Source organism: Tachysurus fulvidraco, chromosome 9 (assembly GCF_022655615.1).
Source record: "Tachysurus fulvidraco isolate hzauxx_2018 chromosome 9, HZAU_PFXX_2.0, whole genome shotgun sequence".
NCBI lineage: Eukaryota > Metazoa > Chordata > Actinopteri > Siluriformes > Bagridae > Tachysurus > Tachysurus fulvidraco.
This window is the reverse complement of record NC_062526.1, coordinates 13,069,551-13,085,155: the sequence shown is the minus strand read 5'-3', so window position 1 is coordinate 13,085,155 and position 15,605 is coordinate 13,069,551. Positions and strand designations below refer to the sequence as shown.

The 15,605-nt window shown below is 37.4% G+C and overlaps 2 protein-coding genes across 4 annotated transcripts in view; one reads left to right on the top strand and one right to left on the bottom strand.

Moving 5' to 3' along the window:
• The first annotated feature begins 204 nt into the window (after nucleotides 1-204).
• On the top strand, nucleotides 205-8,281 carry hmgcra (3-hydroxy-3-methylglutaryl-CoA reductase a). Its single transcript, XM_027145616.2, has 20 exons — nucleotides 205-388; nucleotides 933-1,121; nucleotides 1,221-1,332; nucleotides 1,432-1,519; nucleotides 1,609-1,693; nucleotides 1,819-1,924; nucleotides 2,987-3,093; nucleotides 3,211-3,330; nucleotides 3,885-4,039; nucleotides 4,229-4,473; nucleotides 4,619-4,788; nucleotides 5,097-5,291; nucleotides 5,372-5,530; nucleotides 5,663-5,820; nucleotides 5,943-6,048; nucleotides 6,130-6,300; nucleotides 6,380-6,520; nucleotides 6,641-6,799; nucleotides 7,210-7,364; nucleotides 7,454-8,281. The coding sequence occupies exons 2-20, from the start codon at nucleotides 957-959 to the stop codon at nucleotides 7,506-7,508; spliced, it is 2,652 nt and encodes an 883-aa protein (XP_027001417.1). The 5' UTR covers nucleotides 205-388; nucleotides 933-956; the 3' UTR covers nucleotides 7,509-8,281.
• A 1,246-nt stretch (nucleotides 8,282-9,527) lies between these two features.
• cert1a (ceramide transporter 1a) overlaps nucleotides 9,528-15,605 on the bottom strand; it is a 34,819-nt gene continuing 28,741 nt past the window's right edge. For all 3 annotated transcript variants that reach the window (XM_027145617.2, XM_047818076.1, XM_047818077.1), the window contains 3 exons: nucleotides 15,378-15,507; nucleotides 15,144-15,276; nucleotides 9,528-15,060 (listed from right to left, as the gene is read on the bottom strand). In XM_027145617.2, the coding sequence (XP_027001418.1) occupies nucleotides 15,149-15,276; nucleotides 15,378-15,507 (258 nt within the window). In that variant the 3' untranslated portion in view covers nucleotides 9,528-15,060; nucleotides 15,144-15,148. The remainder of the gene's footprint in view (nucleotides 15,061-15,143; nucleotides 15,277-15,377; nucleotides 15,508-15,605) is intronic.

The following is a 15,605-nucleotide window of genomic DNA, read 5'->3' as shown; positions in this document are numbered from 1 at the left end:
ATAGTTAAATATAAACACGCACAAATTACACATAGATGTAAATTATGGCGAGATCAGGCGTCTTCACACAGTAACCGCCTTCCATGTGGGCAGTGCAAGTGGGCGGGGCTTATGTATTATTTTATTCGGTCCGTGAATTTGATTGGCTCCATGCAGTAGTGACGCAGTGCCATGCCATCGCTCCACACGCATTACAGGCGAACGGCGGCAGGTGATTGGTCTCAGCGCCGGACAGCTCACTTAAACAACCGTCAATGGATTAAACACTGTCCGCTTTTCCTAATAGCACTGGGCCGAGAATAACCCTCACCATCCATCCATCCTCTGGGTTCATGCATTAACCAGCTTCACATCATTGCTGTAATTATCTATTATTTTCCTGCCCTCGGTAAGTACTGAGCTCAGATTTATGAAACAATTATATCTTAATTGAAAAAGGCTTATTTATTTAGTTGAAAACAGCGCAGATTTTTTACATCTTAAAAACATCTCCAATCACATCGTTACATATTATTTCTACAGACAGTATGTCAGTATGTTCATTAAAAGCACATGGATCTGTATATCTATTATCTGTATATTCTAAGCTTTATGTTTGTATCCTTTGGTCTGATGATAGTGCTTGTATTGTATTTATTTCATTTTAACTCACGATGGTCGCTAGAAATAATGCGGCTAATTTTCTCTTATATTCAGAGAATATTCCCCAGTTACAGCCTTTTGATTCCACCCCTCACGTTTCCCAAGACTTTAAAAAAGCACAGCATTATTTTATGTTCTCTTCATTCAAATATTTCATTTGTTAACTCTAATAGTGAAGCAAACACTCAGTATTTCATTTATCCCAGTATTTTTGACTGTTGACTGTTATAGAACGTCTAACAGTGAAAGAATACAGACATTCTATCACTCTTTACACTGTTCCTATTCAGTTACAATAAATCAGAGAGATCGAGATGCTGAGCAGACTTTTCCGACTCCATGGCCTGTTTGTGGCCTCACATCCTTGGGAGGTGATTGTAGCCACTGTGACTCTCACCGTCTGCATGATGTCCATGAACATGTTTACTGGCAATAACCGCATTTGTGGTTGGAACTTTGACTGTCCCAAGTACGAGGAGGTACATTGCATCATTATCAAAATCTATGGCCATTATTATTTGTAAATTTTAGTGTTAGCCATGGTTGACAACCTTCTTCTTTAATGTGTATGTACACAGCAAATCCTCAGCAGTGACATCATCATTTTGACAATCACACGTTGCATTGCTATCATCTACATTTACTTCCAATTTCAAAATCTTCGACAGCTTGGGTCAAAGTATATACTCGGTAGGTTTATTAGATTTGCATTTATGAAGTCAAACAGATTAGAATTTACAATATTTACATCTGATGTTAATTTCTTGCTTTTCTTTTTTTTCTTATCAGGAATTGCTGGACTTTTCACAATCTTCTCCAGTTTTGTGTTCAGCACTGTTGTGATTCATTTTTTGGATAAGGAGCTGACTGGTTTAAAGTACATAAACTGCTGTTTTTATGATATTTAATCAAATAAATGGCTTGTTTGGTGCTATTAGAGTAATGTTTGTCTTTGCCTGTCTCCAGTGAGGCATTGCCATTCTTCCTGCTCCTGATTGACCTCTCTAAGGCATGTGCTCTGGCAAAATTTGCACTGAGTTCAAACTCACAGGTACTGTACATGGCATCACATTTATCTTCATTTAAATTATTAACTCTTAATATCTGTAGTAATATTGTAAATTAACTAATTCCCTTCAGTGGTGTTGATTTAGGTATGATTTATTTATGCTTCAGGATGAAGTTAGAGAAAACATAGCCAGAGGAATGGCAGTACTGGGTCCAACGTTCACTTTGGATGCTCTGGTTGAGTGTCTAGTAATTGGTGTAGGGACCATGTCAGGTACATTTTCCTGTACTTCATTCTGTAACCAGACATGAAACCACACTGTATGCAAAAGTAATGGCTATAACAAGATAAGATATGTTATTGGAAAATGACCGGGTGATATGATACTTTGACTACATGACTGTTTGAAACAGCACGACATATTTTACAACAAAAGCTCATCAGCACATCCTCAAGTGATTTATTACTGTTATTCTATATCAGTTTGCCAATGATCAGTTGCATTATATAAGCTATAAAAATTAAAAGTAAAATTAAAAATAAAAGGATTAGTCTTAAAACAAAACTCTGTTACTATATGATTATGTTTCTTTTAGTGAAATGATTGTGTCTTCTTTTTTTTTTTAATACAATGTTTTTATTATTAGCTTTAGTTTATGTGGAGTGTCCCCTATTTAAGTCCCTGTGAATTATCTGTTAATATAAAAAATAATGTGAATAATAAGGGGGGGGGCACGGTGGCTTAGTGGTTAGCACGTTCGCCTCACACCTCCAGGGTTGGGGGTTCGATTCCCGCCTCTGCCTTGTGTGTGTGGAGTTTGCATGTTCTCCCCGTGCCTCGAGGGTTTCCTCCAGGTACTCCAGTTTACTCCCCCGGTCCAAAGACATGCATGGTAGGTTGACTGGCATCTCTGGAAAATTGTCCATAGTGTATGATTGCGTGAATGAATGAGAGTGTGTGTGTGTGTGTGCCCTGCGATGGGTTGGCACTCCGTCCAGGGTGTATCCTGCCTTGATGCCCGATGAGATGCTTGAGATAGGCACAGGCTCCCCATGACCCAAGAGTTCAGATAAGTGGTAGAAAATGATTGAATGAATGAATGAATGAATGAATGAATGAATGAATGAATAAAAAAAAGTGCATTAATCTAAACCAGTGATTTGTATTACAGCTGGTACTACTGTCAGAGCTGCTGTTAAGCTCTGGAAATTAATCAACAATTTATGACCAATTATATTTAGGAATTTCAATGCACTGAGGTGACAGTTTGTATTAGATTACTGTAAGCTAAACACGAACAGAAAGATTGACCTTCCATTTCTGATGAATGATAGGTGTTCGCCAGCTTGAGATCATGTGCGGCTTCGGATGCATGTCTGTCCTCGCCAACTACTTTGCTTTCATGACTTTCTTCCCAGCCTGTGTCTCATTAGTGCTTGAGGTAAACCAAATTCTGCATTGAAGATAAAAATATGGTGTGTGTGTGTGTGTGTGTGTTGCTTTTATGTGCTAGAAAGATGCGAGTCAGCATTTTCTAAAATCTATGTATCTAAAATAGTTATCAAGGGATAGCAGAGAGGGACATCCTATCTGGCAGCTGAGCCACTTTGCCCGTGTCCTTGAGGAAGAGGAGGACAACAAACCCAATCCGGTCACACAAAGGGTCAAGATGATCATGGTACAAACTAGACATATGGGAAGATTTGATATAAATTTATACAAATTTCAATTTAAGTTAAGCATGAGCAGGATGATTATACATAAACCAGCAAACTGTTAAGACCAAGATTATCCTTTTTTAATATAGGACATACAAAGAAAACTTTATTCTTAAAATAAAAAATATATAAACCATTTTAACAGTTGCAAAATTGCAAATTTGACTTAAAATCAATTTGTATGAGCCACAAGTCATTAGACGTCATACATGTTGCATTCGATTATATTTGAATGATTACAGATTTTTTTTTTTAATTATGTAGCATTTCCCCCATTAAAGGTTTGGTTAACTAACTAAAATGTTGGATAGATAGCAATCCAGTAATGCTAACCACTGCTAGCTACCAATACTAAAGTTATTAGTTAGTGAATTTAACTAAAATATGTCAAGCATTAACACTAAAAATTAAACATCTATCAATTAGCAGAACCTGCAGATTTGCAGTAATTTCTAGAATATATTTTTCTAAGCGCTAGAAAATGTAATTAACTATTTTCTGATGTACTTTTTAGTCTCTTGGCCTGGTGATGGTTCACGCTCACAGTCGATGGATTGCAGATCCTGCATCTCCAAACAAAACTCTGGATGTTCCTCAAGTGGGAATGAGTTTAAATTCACCCAAGAGGATTGAGCCAGATATGTCTTTGTGGCAATTCTACTTGTCCAGGTAAGTCAGTTTAGGGGGAGATTCTATTCTATTCTAAAGAAATACTATTCTTGTTTTTCAATCAACTTGCTGTTAAGCTAAACGTTTCGTACAATCAGTACAGTAAAATCATCCAAGGACACAGTGATTTATTTATTTTCCTGTGTATTGCTTCTATGTTGTATTTTTATTAAGTGTGTATCTTTACAGAATGATCAGCATGGACGTTGAACAGGTCATCACTTTAGGTCTTGCACTCTTCTTGGCTGTGAAGTACATTTTCTTTGAGCAGGTGGAAACCGAGTCTACGCTGTCTCTTAAAATCTCTACTCCTCCTACCATGCTCGCACAGAAATGGTGTCCTGACCAGTGCTGCAGGAAGGAAGTGAAATCCTGCTCTAACAGGACTGAGAAGCCCACTGCTCATCCTCCTGCCATCACTAAAGAGGAAAGAGGTCAGGGTAACAGCCATTTCAATTTTTCACTTTAGTTTTACATTCATCTTGCCAGCAGCTGTTTTTTTTTTTTAAATTTAGCCACTAGGTGAAACGTTTGGAGTAATTAGAAGCCCTAAAATACTGCAACTGCCATTTTCTTTAGATTTAGTGATAAAGCCATTTCCTATCACGAATGAGCCAAGTCCAAAAAGTATGTTTGTGCTGGGAGAGGGAGAAACCTTGGAAAGTAGTGTTGTGGTGGAGTCTCAGCCCAACATCCCTTCAGAGCCCAGGCCAATGGAAAAATGCTTGAACATTCTGAGAGACCCACAGGTGAGGACAGCACAGAAGCTCATTTTTAATCAAATAGTGCATCTGCAGCTTAACCTGTTCTGGTTGAAGTATTTTCTTACTTTTAAAGACAGTACCTAGATAACTTAGGGCTCCTTATATCCTTGTTTGTGACCGGTGTAATCTCTAATGAGCTTGCTCACTTTACTCACTTACTCTTAACCAATTAGTGTATGACGTAAGAAGGGATTAGAAACCTCTTGTGTCCATTATTTGAATGTATTGTGTAAGATCACTGTGCATGAGACAGTCTTCTGAAAAGTGTGTATGAAAATAATCTGATTTCACAGATGGGCTCTCGAAACCTGAGTGATGATGAAATTATGATGTTAGTAAATGCAAAGCACATTCCTGCCTATAAGCTGGAGGCGATGATGGAAAGCCCAGTGAGAGGGGTGATGATCCGCAGGAAGATGCTCCACCCCAAACTCCCCAGGACTTCTGCACTTACCTGCCTTCCATACAAAGACTACAATTACTCTCAGGTAAGGAAGAAAAATAATTCCATATTTATACATCTTCAGTGCTTGAGAGGCAGCTTTAAGTGACTTACTGTTTTTCACAGGTGATAGGAACTTGCTGTGAGAACATCATTGGTTATATGCCTATTCCAGTGGGTGTTGCAGGACCGCTGCTGTTGGATGGAAAGCAGTTCCAGGTCCCTCTGGCTACAACCGAGGGCTGTCTTGTGGCCAGCACGAATCGAGGATGCAGAGCGATAGCAGTAAATCATATTACTATGAATCTGTGTAATCAGCTTTAAGATATGGAGAACATTAAATAATATTTAATATTAACAACCCTAACAACCCTAAAGCAGACCTTAACATGCATAAATGCTTGTATTTACTGAAAGCTGGCTGGCGGAGCCAGCAGCAGGCTTTTGGCTGATGGCATGACCCGTGGACCTGTGGTTCGCATGCCTTCTGCCTGCAAGGCTGCTGAGGTCAAAGCATGGCTAGAGAGCCCAGAGGGTTACAAATGCATTAAACAGGCATTTGACAACACTAGCAGGTAAGAAAAAAGATAAGATACAGAACATTACTGGTACTTTTTTTACTTTTTTTAGACTCTATTGTAACATATCTTGTATGTACCAGTGTGTATGTGAAACTATTGATTTTTTTCTTTTTTAGGTTTGCACGTTTAGAGAAACTCCTGATTGGCCTTGCTGCACGTAATCTATATATCCGTTTCCAGTCCCAAACTGGAGATGCCATGGGGATGAACATGATCTCAAAGGTAATGCAATGTAATATATTTTGACATATTAAATACAGTTTTATGTTGTCTCAGTATGATCATTGCCATTTGGGTTCTCAGGGAACAGAGCAGGCTCTGGCTAGGCTTAAAGAAGAATTCCCTGAGCTGCAGATCCTGGCAGTTAGTGGGAACTACTGCACTGATAAAAAACCAGCTGCTATTAACTGGATTGAAGGCAGGGGCAAGTCTGTCGTGTGTGAAGCTTTCATACCTGCTCAAGTTGTCAGAGAGGTACAATTTTTACAAGGTACTAAAATATACAACATCACAAACAGGACAGATCTGTCATGATCTTGAATCTTCCCTGCAGGTTTTAAAGACCAGTACGGAAGCTCTGGTAGATTTAAATATCAATAAGAATCTTGTGGGTTCTGCCATGGCAGGAAGTATTGGGGGCTACAATGCTCATGCTGCCAACATCGTTGCTGCAATTTACATCGCATGTGGACAGGTATATCCTATATATACTGTAATATACATTACCACCAACCATATGCATAAAAATGTATGCTTTAAAGTACTAGAGAAAACAAGGCTGATATGAGGGCAATTGTAAACATTATTTTGTTAGGACCCAGCTCAGACTGTGGGCAGCTCTAACTGTATCACTTTAATGGAAGCATCAGGACCCACAGGAGAGGATCTTTACATCAGCTGCACCATGCCTTCCATTGAGCTGGGCACTGTAGGAGGAGGCACCAATCTGGCACCTCAGCAAGCCTGTCTGCAGGTATCTACACCACTGAATGCTAACTAAGTTGCCAGGTTATCAAATACTACCATATATTGTAGCTTTATAGCCCAACCGTTGTTCTAGTGTGACTGAGACCCTCTATGCTGTCCAGCAGTGAAGAGGGAACGTTATAAGCACAACTAGTCAGATATTTGGGTAGTGAACTATTCCAATCAAAAGTACTCACTAAACCCACATTCAAGACCAAATGTAGACATCTGTTTTTGTCACCAGATGGTTGTTGATACATGAAGTCTGAACATTTACATTTACAGCATTTGGCAGACGCCCTCATCCAGAGCGAAGTACAGAAGTGCTTAAGGACCTAAGACTTATAAAACAAGGTCATATCTGATCATATGTTATAACCCAGGGTGTAAAATGTATTGTGTTGTTCTTTTACAAAGATGTTGGGCGTGCAAGGTGCCAGTGACATGTGCCCAGGTGAGAATGCCCGGCAACTTGCCAGGGTGGTGTGTGCGACTGTACTAGCAGGGGAAATATCACTCATGGCTGCTCTTGCTGCTGGACAGCTAGTTAAAAGTCACATGACACATAATAGGTAAGCAGAACATTCTGTTTGAGTAAGTGTGAACTTCCAAAATTTCCCCATGGATTGTTAAGCTAATGACATTTATTTTGTATGTTTAGGTCAAAAGTAAATTTACAGGGAACTCCAGGAAGCTGCACAAAGCAAGCATCTTGAGACTTTAATATCTTGAGGATCATCTGATCATCTGAGGATCAACTTTTTCTATTGAGTAAAAGTCAATTGGGTGGCTGAAACAAAAAATAATTCCAGCACGCAGTCCAGGGGAGAAATGCTTTTATTCTCAAAGAATGCTGAAATCACAACATTAATGATCACTCTAATATCACTGTAATATTTGGACATTTCACTTTTCCACATCACAGATGCTGTTTTCGATGCCTTCTGTGTTTGTTGGATGCATTCACAACATAATTTATTTTTGATATTTCACTATTTATACAAAAATATTGGCCATATTTTTGTTACAAAAAATGTCTTCTGGCCAACATGAAGAGCCATCATTCATCCCTACAAGTATTTCTTTTGTTGGAACAGACATAAAAGGCAAAATTTAGCCTTCTGCAGTTACTCCCAGCTATATTTATCTGAATGCATGGTCTGAATGCTGTTGCTTGTGTGTGGAATTAAATCAAGACCTATGTACACGCATTGTACATGTACAATAATAAGACATGCCTGTGCACATGGAGCATTTATTGCATACTAGCATTGCTTGTGTGTTACTGTACAACTTAATGTGAAAGAACCATGGACTACCTGCCCAAAATATAATTAATTCTTTATGTTTTTATAATTAAAAATATATAAAACAAATATATAAAAATAGGAAAATTCTAATTCATTCACTGCTTGTTATTTATTTCTGCTGTATGGTGTGTATGAACACTTCATTATTATAATAAGATTAAAATACAGTACGAAGATGAGATACACTTTATGGCAAAAGTTTGTGGACACCTGACTGTAACCTGACTATAACACTTAGTCCTCGATTGCTGTTATAAAAACCTACAATCTTCTGGGAAGGCTTTCAATTGGATATTGCAGGGTGGTGACAAGATGTGACTATTATAGACTATTATAGAAAAACAAACAACTAATGTATTGTATGAGCATCCGGACCACGTGGGCCTCAAATATTGTATACCATAGCAATTTACCAACAAAATTTTCAATTTATTAAAGAATGCTTATTATTTAATTAATACTTAGATACAATATATTTGAGTCTATGAGTTCTTTTTCATGTTTTATTTTGGTTTTTACTTTCTATATTAGTTTTTGAATTGATTGTTGAAAGCTATTGTGATTAAATGAGCAAATCCTGCAGAGATTTCCATTTCAACAAAATGAGAGTATGGGTAAAGTATTTACCTTTATTAAGCAAATGACATAAGATGGATTAAAAGTGTTTTTTTTTTGGCCCTTGCTAGATTTGGGTCTGAATTTTACATCTAAATATGTCTTTGAGTCATAAAACAAGGATTTACCTGGATATATGATATAACTCTGGCAAGAACATGTACCATACAAGCTAGCTTAATGTTCAGTAAATTTTCAAATAACCATAAAGTGCATAAACTAGATCATCCAGCAGTTATGAGCCCCAAGTGAGCCTCAAGTGCTGAAGTCAAAAACATTTCCATTTTGACGTCTTGATAAGGTTATGTCAGTAAAGACAGACACTCTCCTCACCAGAGTATACACTGACCAATCAGCTCACCCTGCATCACATCTCACCAAGATCAAGGCAGCTGATTGGCTGAGTCTCATTGATAACCAAGATAGACCTGCTGAAAGAAAGTGCAGTGCTTCTCTCTCTCTCTCTCTCTCTCTCTCTCTCTCTCTCTCTCTCACACACACACACACACACACACACACACACACACACACACACACACACACACACACACACACACACACACACGTTAATCTGAGATAGTGTTCTGTAGAAGAATAATCTCCAGCAGCACTAACTCGTTTGGCCCTCTGCTGACAAGCAAGCCACCTGACCCTGGAGGCTTGCTGGCTTAGGATCAATGCACTATTAATGTTACAATATATTGGTGATTACATTTTTTTTAAATAATTTGTTTAATAAAGATAATTAAATGGCAAAAAGTATAACATATGGCCTGTAAAATAAATTTGCTTAAATAAATAACAACACCATAAAGCTGGAAACTTTATTAACATCCTCATAAGCTTTAATCATTCTAGAGTGCTATAAACGTGTGAATGATATTTGCTTACTGTATACTCGCAAATAAATTTCACAAACACAAACACATTCTGGAAAGCTCAGTGTTACATATTAACAGGCATTATAGTCATTTATTGTATAATTTTTCATACATTCCACACGCTATAATTCATTCACACAAACGATTCTGCAGTTTACTGTACAGCAACGCTTTTTGCAATTAGTGCAAATATTAACATTAACACAGATTTTAATGTGCTTAACAAAAACTTTGAGAACAGGTTACTACAACAACAAACTTCTTGTATATTCTATGTAAATTCTTGTAAATATGAAACATTTTATTTAGGTCCAATGAAATCATGAAATGATGGTCCTCTATTACAAGTGTAGCCCAGTTTAAAAAAAAAACATACATTAGTTGTAATAAATAAACAAATAGGTAATGTTTAAGCAAGGTTAAAATTAATAAATGCTTAAAATGTAAAAATTTTACATCTGTATTTTTGTTTAGTTTCTTAAAGCTGTTAATTTCAGAGTGGTCATATTCTAGAAAAATGTATTTGATTAAGCAGGCTTTTATACATTTTTTTTTTTTTTTGGACAAAGACAGAGAGCACGCGCGAAAAGCATGAAGCACGAGGGGAAATGCTAATAGGCTAACGGAGCAGTTTGGAGATGAAAGCTCTGATTTTAAGTGCTTAAAGTTTGTAAAATCTCACACTTTCGATTGTCAGCAAGATGATTCGACTGAGTACGGACCTTTCCGAGAGCCTGAGAACTCCAAAAAGAAATTCGTAGTGTTGGTGCATCTTCCGGAGACCCCGCTGTCAGTACAGTGAGAGGAACATGCACAGGCAGAGACGGCTAGCTAACCAGCTAAACATAGATCTGAGGGATTATTGTGAGCAAAACGACTGCTAAGTTTTTGGTCTCAAGGACACCAAGCATCGAATCAGGCCTGCACCGTTGATTTGTTTTAAAATAATCTGACACTTATTTGTAAAGATTATTTTTATTTAGGAGAATAGAAAAAATATTAAGTAGAAAAGAGAACGCAATTGAGCTAATTTATCATTTGAGTTGAGCTAAAACATATTCAACAAGGGTATATTGAAAGTATTTGTGTTTAAATGTGAAATCGTGTGGTGTAGCACAATAGTTTGGGAAAAGAGCATTTATAACTTGTATTTTATATTTATTTCTTTATTTAATTTGCATGAAAATGGGCAATTATAAATTAATCCTAACAGATTCATTGTTGTTTTCATTTTAGTGATCTAAAGAACACACTAAAGAATTCGAAAAGTGTTAATGTGTGATATTCCAGGCTTTACTTTGTTTCTACTGTTTAATGTGAGAGATTAGTTTTTTTTTAAAAGCAGCCCAAGACCTACGAAACTTTTGAAACTATTGAGAGTAGACATGCTACATAAAATAGAGGCACCGCAGGGATTAGTCTTGGGCACCCAGTAAAGTTAAAATAGCTAGAAAAAAAGAAAAAAACTGGATGAAAAACAAACAATAAGTATGGCAGACAGAGTTAGTTCCTGAGCTGAAGAGGTGGTGCAGAGGGGAAGGTTTAGATGTGGCTCATGGACAGCTGGTTACTGTCCCAGAAGATATGGAAATAGCACAAATAAAAGCGACTCTCCAAACCATCAAGTGCTTGGGCAGGGTACAGTCTTGTGTGACAGCCTGACAGTCTTGTGTGAATGAGGGAAGCCCTTATTGCTGTAAGAGGTTCCGTCTGAGGTGATTTTTCCTGAGAGTTTAGTAGCTTGGTCATTAATAGTCACTGAGAAGACACGAGCTTCAGATGCAGACTTTATAAGCAAATTAACCTTGCTGTTGCAGGCAGAGTGGAAAACTACAAAGGACCTTAGAGGTCTACTGCCAGGTGAACAACAAGCCGACCATAAGGATGTGTATTGACTACCTCTTATGAATAGTCGGACTGTTCCCGATCAATACACCACATCTTGCAAGACGCACTGGACTACTTGTCTGGAAGTAGGTGGTTCTCAGTACTGGACTTGAGAAGTGGCTATTATGAAATAGCCATGGCTGAAGAAGACAAGGAAAAAACAGCATTCTTCTGCCCATTAGGTTTCTTTCAATTCAAACGGATGCCTTAGGTTATAACTGGATCCCCGGCTACTTTCCAACGCTTGATGGAAAAAACAGTTGGTGACATGAACCTGCTCCAAATTCTTGTTTACCTTGATGATTTGATTTTTTTGCCAAATCTTTGGAAGAACAAAAGGGGAGACTTCCTAAAGTACTTGATTGATTCAGACTCGTCCTCTGACTTTGAGTATTGTAGACCCAACCGACATGCTCAGGAAATATGGGCCAGGCAACCAGGAGTGCTGTAGAGCCCTCAGCTTTTTTTAGAAGTTGAGCCGAGTGATTGTCCACAACTACTGTAAATGACAAACAGGAGGATGATAGTTCTGGGGAGGAACTCCTTAATAAAATTCAACCAGAATCTAGTCTGCATTCTTCTTTGAGGTCTGAAAGTGATCCAGACCAAGAAAACCCAGAATCAGCTAAAGACTCAGGCAATACTGCTGCAGACGTTACTAAAGAGGCAGACAATCCTAGAGTTTTGGGAGGCAGAAAGTCTGGAGAGGCTGAAGAGAGCAGTGAAGAGAGCAGTCCCAAGACAGCAGTGAAACCTGTGGTTAACATATGATGAGCCAGGTAAAGGCAGAGATCAGCCAATTACCATTATACACAGAGGTGTGTTAATTAAAATTGGAAAAGGATAGAAATGTAGATAACAGCTACGTTTCCCATTTCCTGTCTAGGAGTAGGAAAATTGAGAACACCAGACATTTAGAAGGGGGAGGATGTAGCCCAGTTAAAAAAAACACAAGTTAGTTGTAAAAAAAATGTTTAAAAAAAAAAAAAATTAATTAATGTTTAATCTTTAATTAATTTAATTAAGGTTAAAATATATAGTTTCAGTTGTGAATTAAAATGTAAAGTTCATAGGTCTGTATTTTTGTTTAGTTTCTAAAAGCTGTAAATTCAGAGTGGTCTTTTTCTAGAAAAATGTATTAGCAGGATTTTATTTTATTAATGTATTTTTTGTTGTTGTTACAACCGGATGCTCCGGGGACAAAGACAGAGAGAGAGAAAGCACTTGCAAAAAGCGATGAAAACTCTGAGTTTGAGTGCTTAAAGTTTGTAAAGACTTTCGATTGTCAGCAAGATGAGTACGGACCTTTCTGAGAGACTGAGAATTGGTGTGTGTTGGTGCATTTTCCGAAGACCCCCTTGTCAGTACATCGAGAGGAACAGAGCAACGTACATGAGCAGAGACTGCTAGCTAACACAGCTCAACGGATTTCTTTCGGATTGTTGTGGTTCTGGAGACAAGTAACAGATATTGTTAACTGCTATCGGACAGAGACAGACGGATAGTTCTTTGGATTACCACCAAAAGTGGAATAAGTTACCATCTTGTTTTCATTTGATGCTTCTGAGTGTGCGAAAACGACCACTGAGTTTTTGGTCTCAATGACCCCAAGCATCAATTCAGGCCTGCAATGTTGATTTGTTTTAAAATAATCTGACACTTATTTCTGAATGTTATTTTTATTTGGGTAGAAAAGAGAATGCAATTGAGCTAATTTGTCATTTGAGTTGAGCTAAAACATATCCAAAAAGTGTATATTGAGAGTATTTGTGTTTTAATGTGAAATCGTGTGGTGTAGCACAATAGTTTGGCAGGGTTCGTACAGTCATGAAAAACCTGGAAAAGTCATGGAATTTTAAAATGACAATTTCCAGGCCTGGAAAAGTTTTGGAAAAATAAATTAACCCAGAGAGTTTTGGAAAAGTCATGGAAAAATGGTTTCACAATCTTGTATATTCGAATATAGTTGATAATATTGGTTAAATTACATGGGAGTCGGAAGCAAATAAAAAGTGGGTGGGTCCTGTCCCACTAATCCACTGAGTGGGACAGGGGTGGTTCCCACTCATCCACTGTAAAACAAGGGACCATTCTGAGTGCTGTATCCAGAAACAAAGTCTTGTGAAGACACAGGCCAGCTTTTTCAGACTATGTTCCCAGACAGCAAGGTAGCGGCCAGCTTTGCATGCGGCGAACGCAAGTGCTCATATTTCTGCACTTTTGGACTGGCTCCTTATTTTAAGAAACTGACTTTGGCAGATGTATCGAAGCAAAACGTCTATTTTATGCTTTTTGATGAAAGCCTGAATCACTATTTACAGTCTAAACAGTTAGACATGCATGTCAGGCTATGGAATGGGTCCGAGGTGAAGACTAAATACATCGGCTCAGAGTTCATGGGCCATTCATCAGCTCAAGACATAGCTGAAAAAATGAATAACTTGCTCTCAGAGATCAGAATCAAGAATCTTGTCCAGATCTCAATGGACTGACCGAACGTCAACTGGAAAGTATTCGAAATACTCCTGAAGCAAGTGCAGAAAGATGCAGGAAGGTCCCTAATTAACATTATTTAAATAAGTTATTTAAATAAATGGTTATTTTGTATTCTACACTACAAAGCTTGTCATTTATTTTATTAAAAATATGCTGAGTGTAACATGGATTTTCTTCTTATTTACATGTATAGACATTTCATGAAACATTAGGTCATGAATATTTACTTAAAGTCATGGAATTTTATTGGTAAAAATGTGTACGAACCCTGGTTTGGGGAAAGAGCATTTATAACTTGTATTTTGTTTTCTTTCTTTATTTAATTTGCATAAAAACGGGAAACTATAAATTATTTCCAAACAGGTTCATTGATGAGAACTCAGGGCCCCTTTTTACAACTTGTGAGAGTAGACGGGCTACACAAGTAAAGGTAGTTCTGCATTATTTGGTCAAATGTTTAACAAAACATTCACAAAAATGAATATTATTCTTCACCATTTTGTTCTCGTGCCAGTATCTGACAACCCAATTAATCATAATGCTTCCCAGTTTATCAACCTCTGCATCCAGCATGTTTTAAGCTCTACCACATACATACATACATACATACATACATACATACATACATACATACATACATACTAAATTATATACATAAAATTAAGACATGGGCCACTAAAAAAAATGTTTGTTTAAAGCTCTTTGTTATGATGTTTGTAGGGTTTTAATTATAATAAAGACATTAGTGAATGTGCACATAACATGAACCCAAATATGTATAATGCAATAAGTAAACACTTGAACTCTTATAAAAGTCACAACAGACAAGTATCCATTTGCTAAAACCTGAACAAGGGCTGTACTGTTCATTTAATCATTGTGTAAAATGAATACCTGAATACTCCGTCTGGAACTTTATATACGAACATTGATATTCCTGATCCAGAATACTATTTCATGTAAATAGTGAATGAAAGATGTCTGGATAAAGTAGTTCTCTGAAGCGCCTCAGGTTGAGATTTTGAGTGTGAAGGGATGGATAAGGCCTCTTACGGATATTTTTAAGGGAGGCTGGCAACCTACAGGGAAATGAAGATAATGTAATGAATATGCAGAATGTGATAAAAACAAAATGCTGCTTAACGTGAAATATTAACATTACCTGTTTTAAAAGAGGATTGATTTGTCGCTGGTCTTATCTCGAACATATGCTGTGAATCGCTTTAAGAATTTAGGATATTCTCTCTTTGCAACTGCACGTAAGACTGATGCTGGTGCCCATCCGCCTGGATTAACTACATTCAGTAAAACATGCTTTAATACAGTAATAGGATACTGTAATATTAGATGACAAGTGTTTCAATTTTAAATCGCAATGGATGTTGAGTATACTCACCATTGGCTACATAAGTAATTTTACAGAGAATATTGTCTCGGCCAATCTCTTTGTTGTCCTCTGGTGGATTGACTATCGTCTGGCAGATCATAGCCACATTGATTTTGGCACGGATACACCTGCTTGTGGGCTGGAAAATACAGCAGGGCTAAGAAAGTGCTGACCAATATTAACCTGATATTTAAAATATTAAGATCATAATATAACAATTAAATTTTTGATCATTGT

What these genes read in the sequence shown, in the direction of transcription:
- hmgcra (XM_027145616.2), top strand. Translation starts at nt 957, where the DNA reads ATGCTGAGCAGACTTTTCCGACTCCATGGCCTGTTTGTGGCCTCACAT. An exon ending in ACTGTCCCAAGTACGAGGAG is followed by an intron (nt 1,122 to 1,220) that starts GTACATTGCATC and finishes GTATGTACACAG; the next exon opens with CAAATCCTCAGCAGTGACAT. An exon ending in CATCACTAAAGAGGAAAGAG is followed by an intron (nt 4,474 to 4,618) that starts GTCAGGGTAACA and finishes CATTTTCTTTAG; the next exon opens with ATTTAGTGATAAAGCCATTT.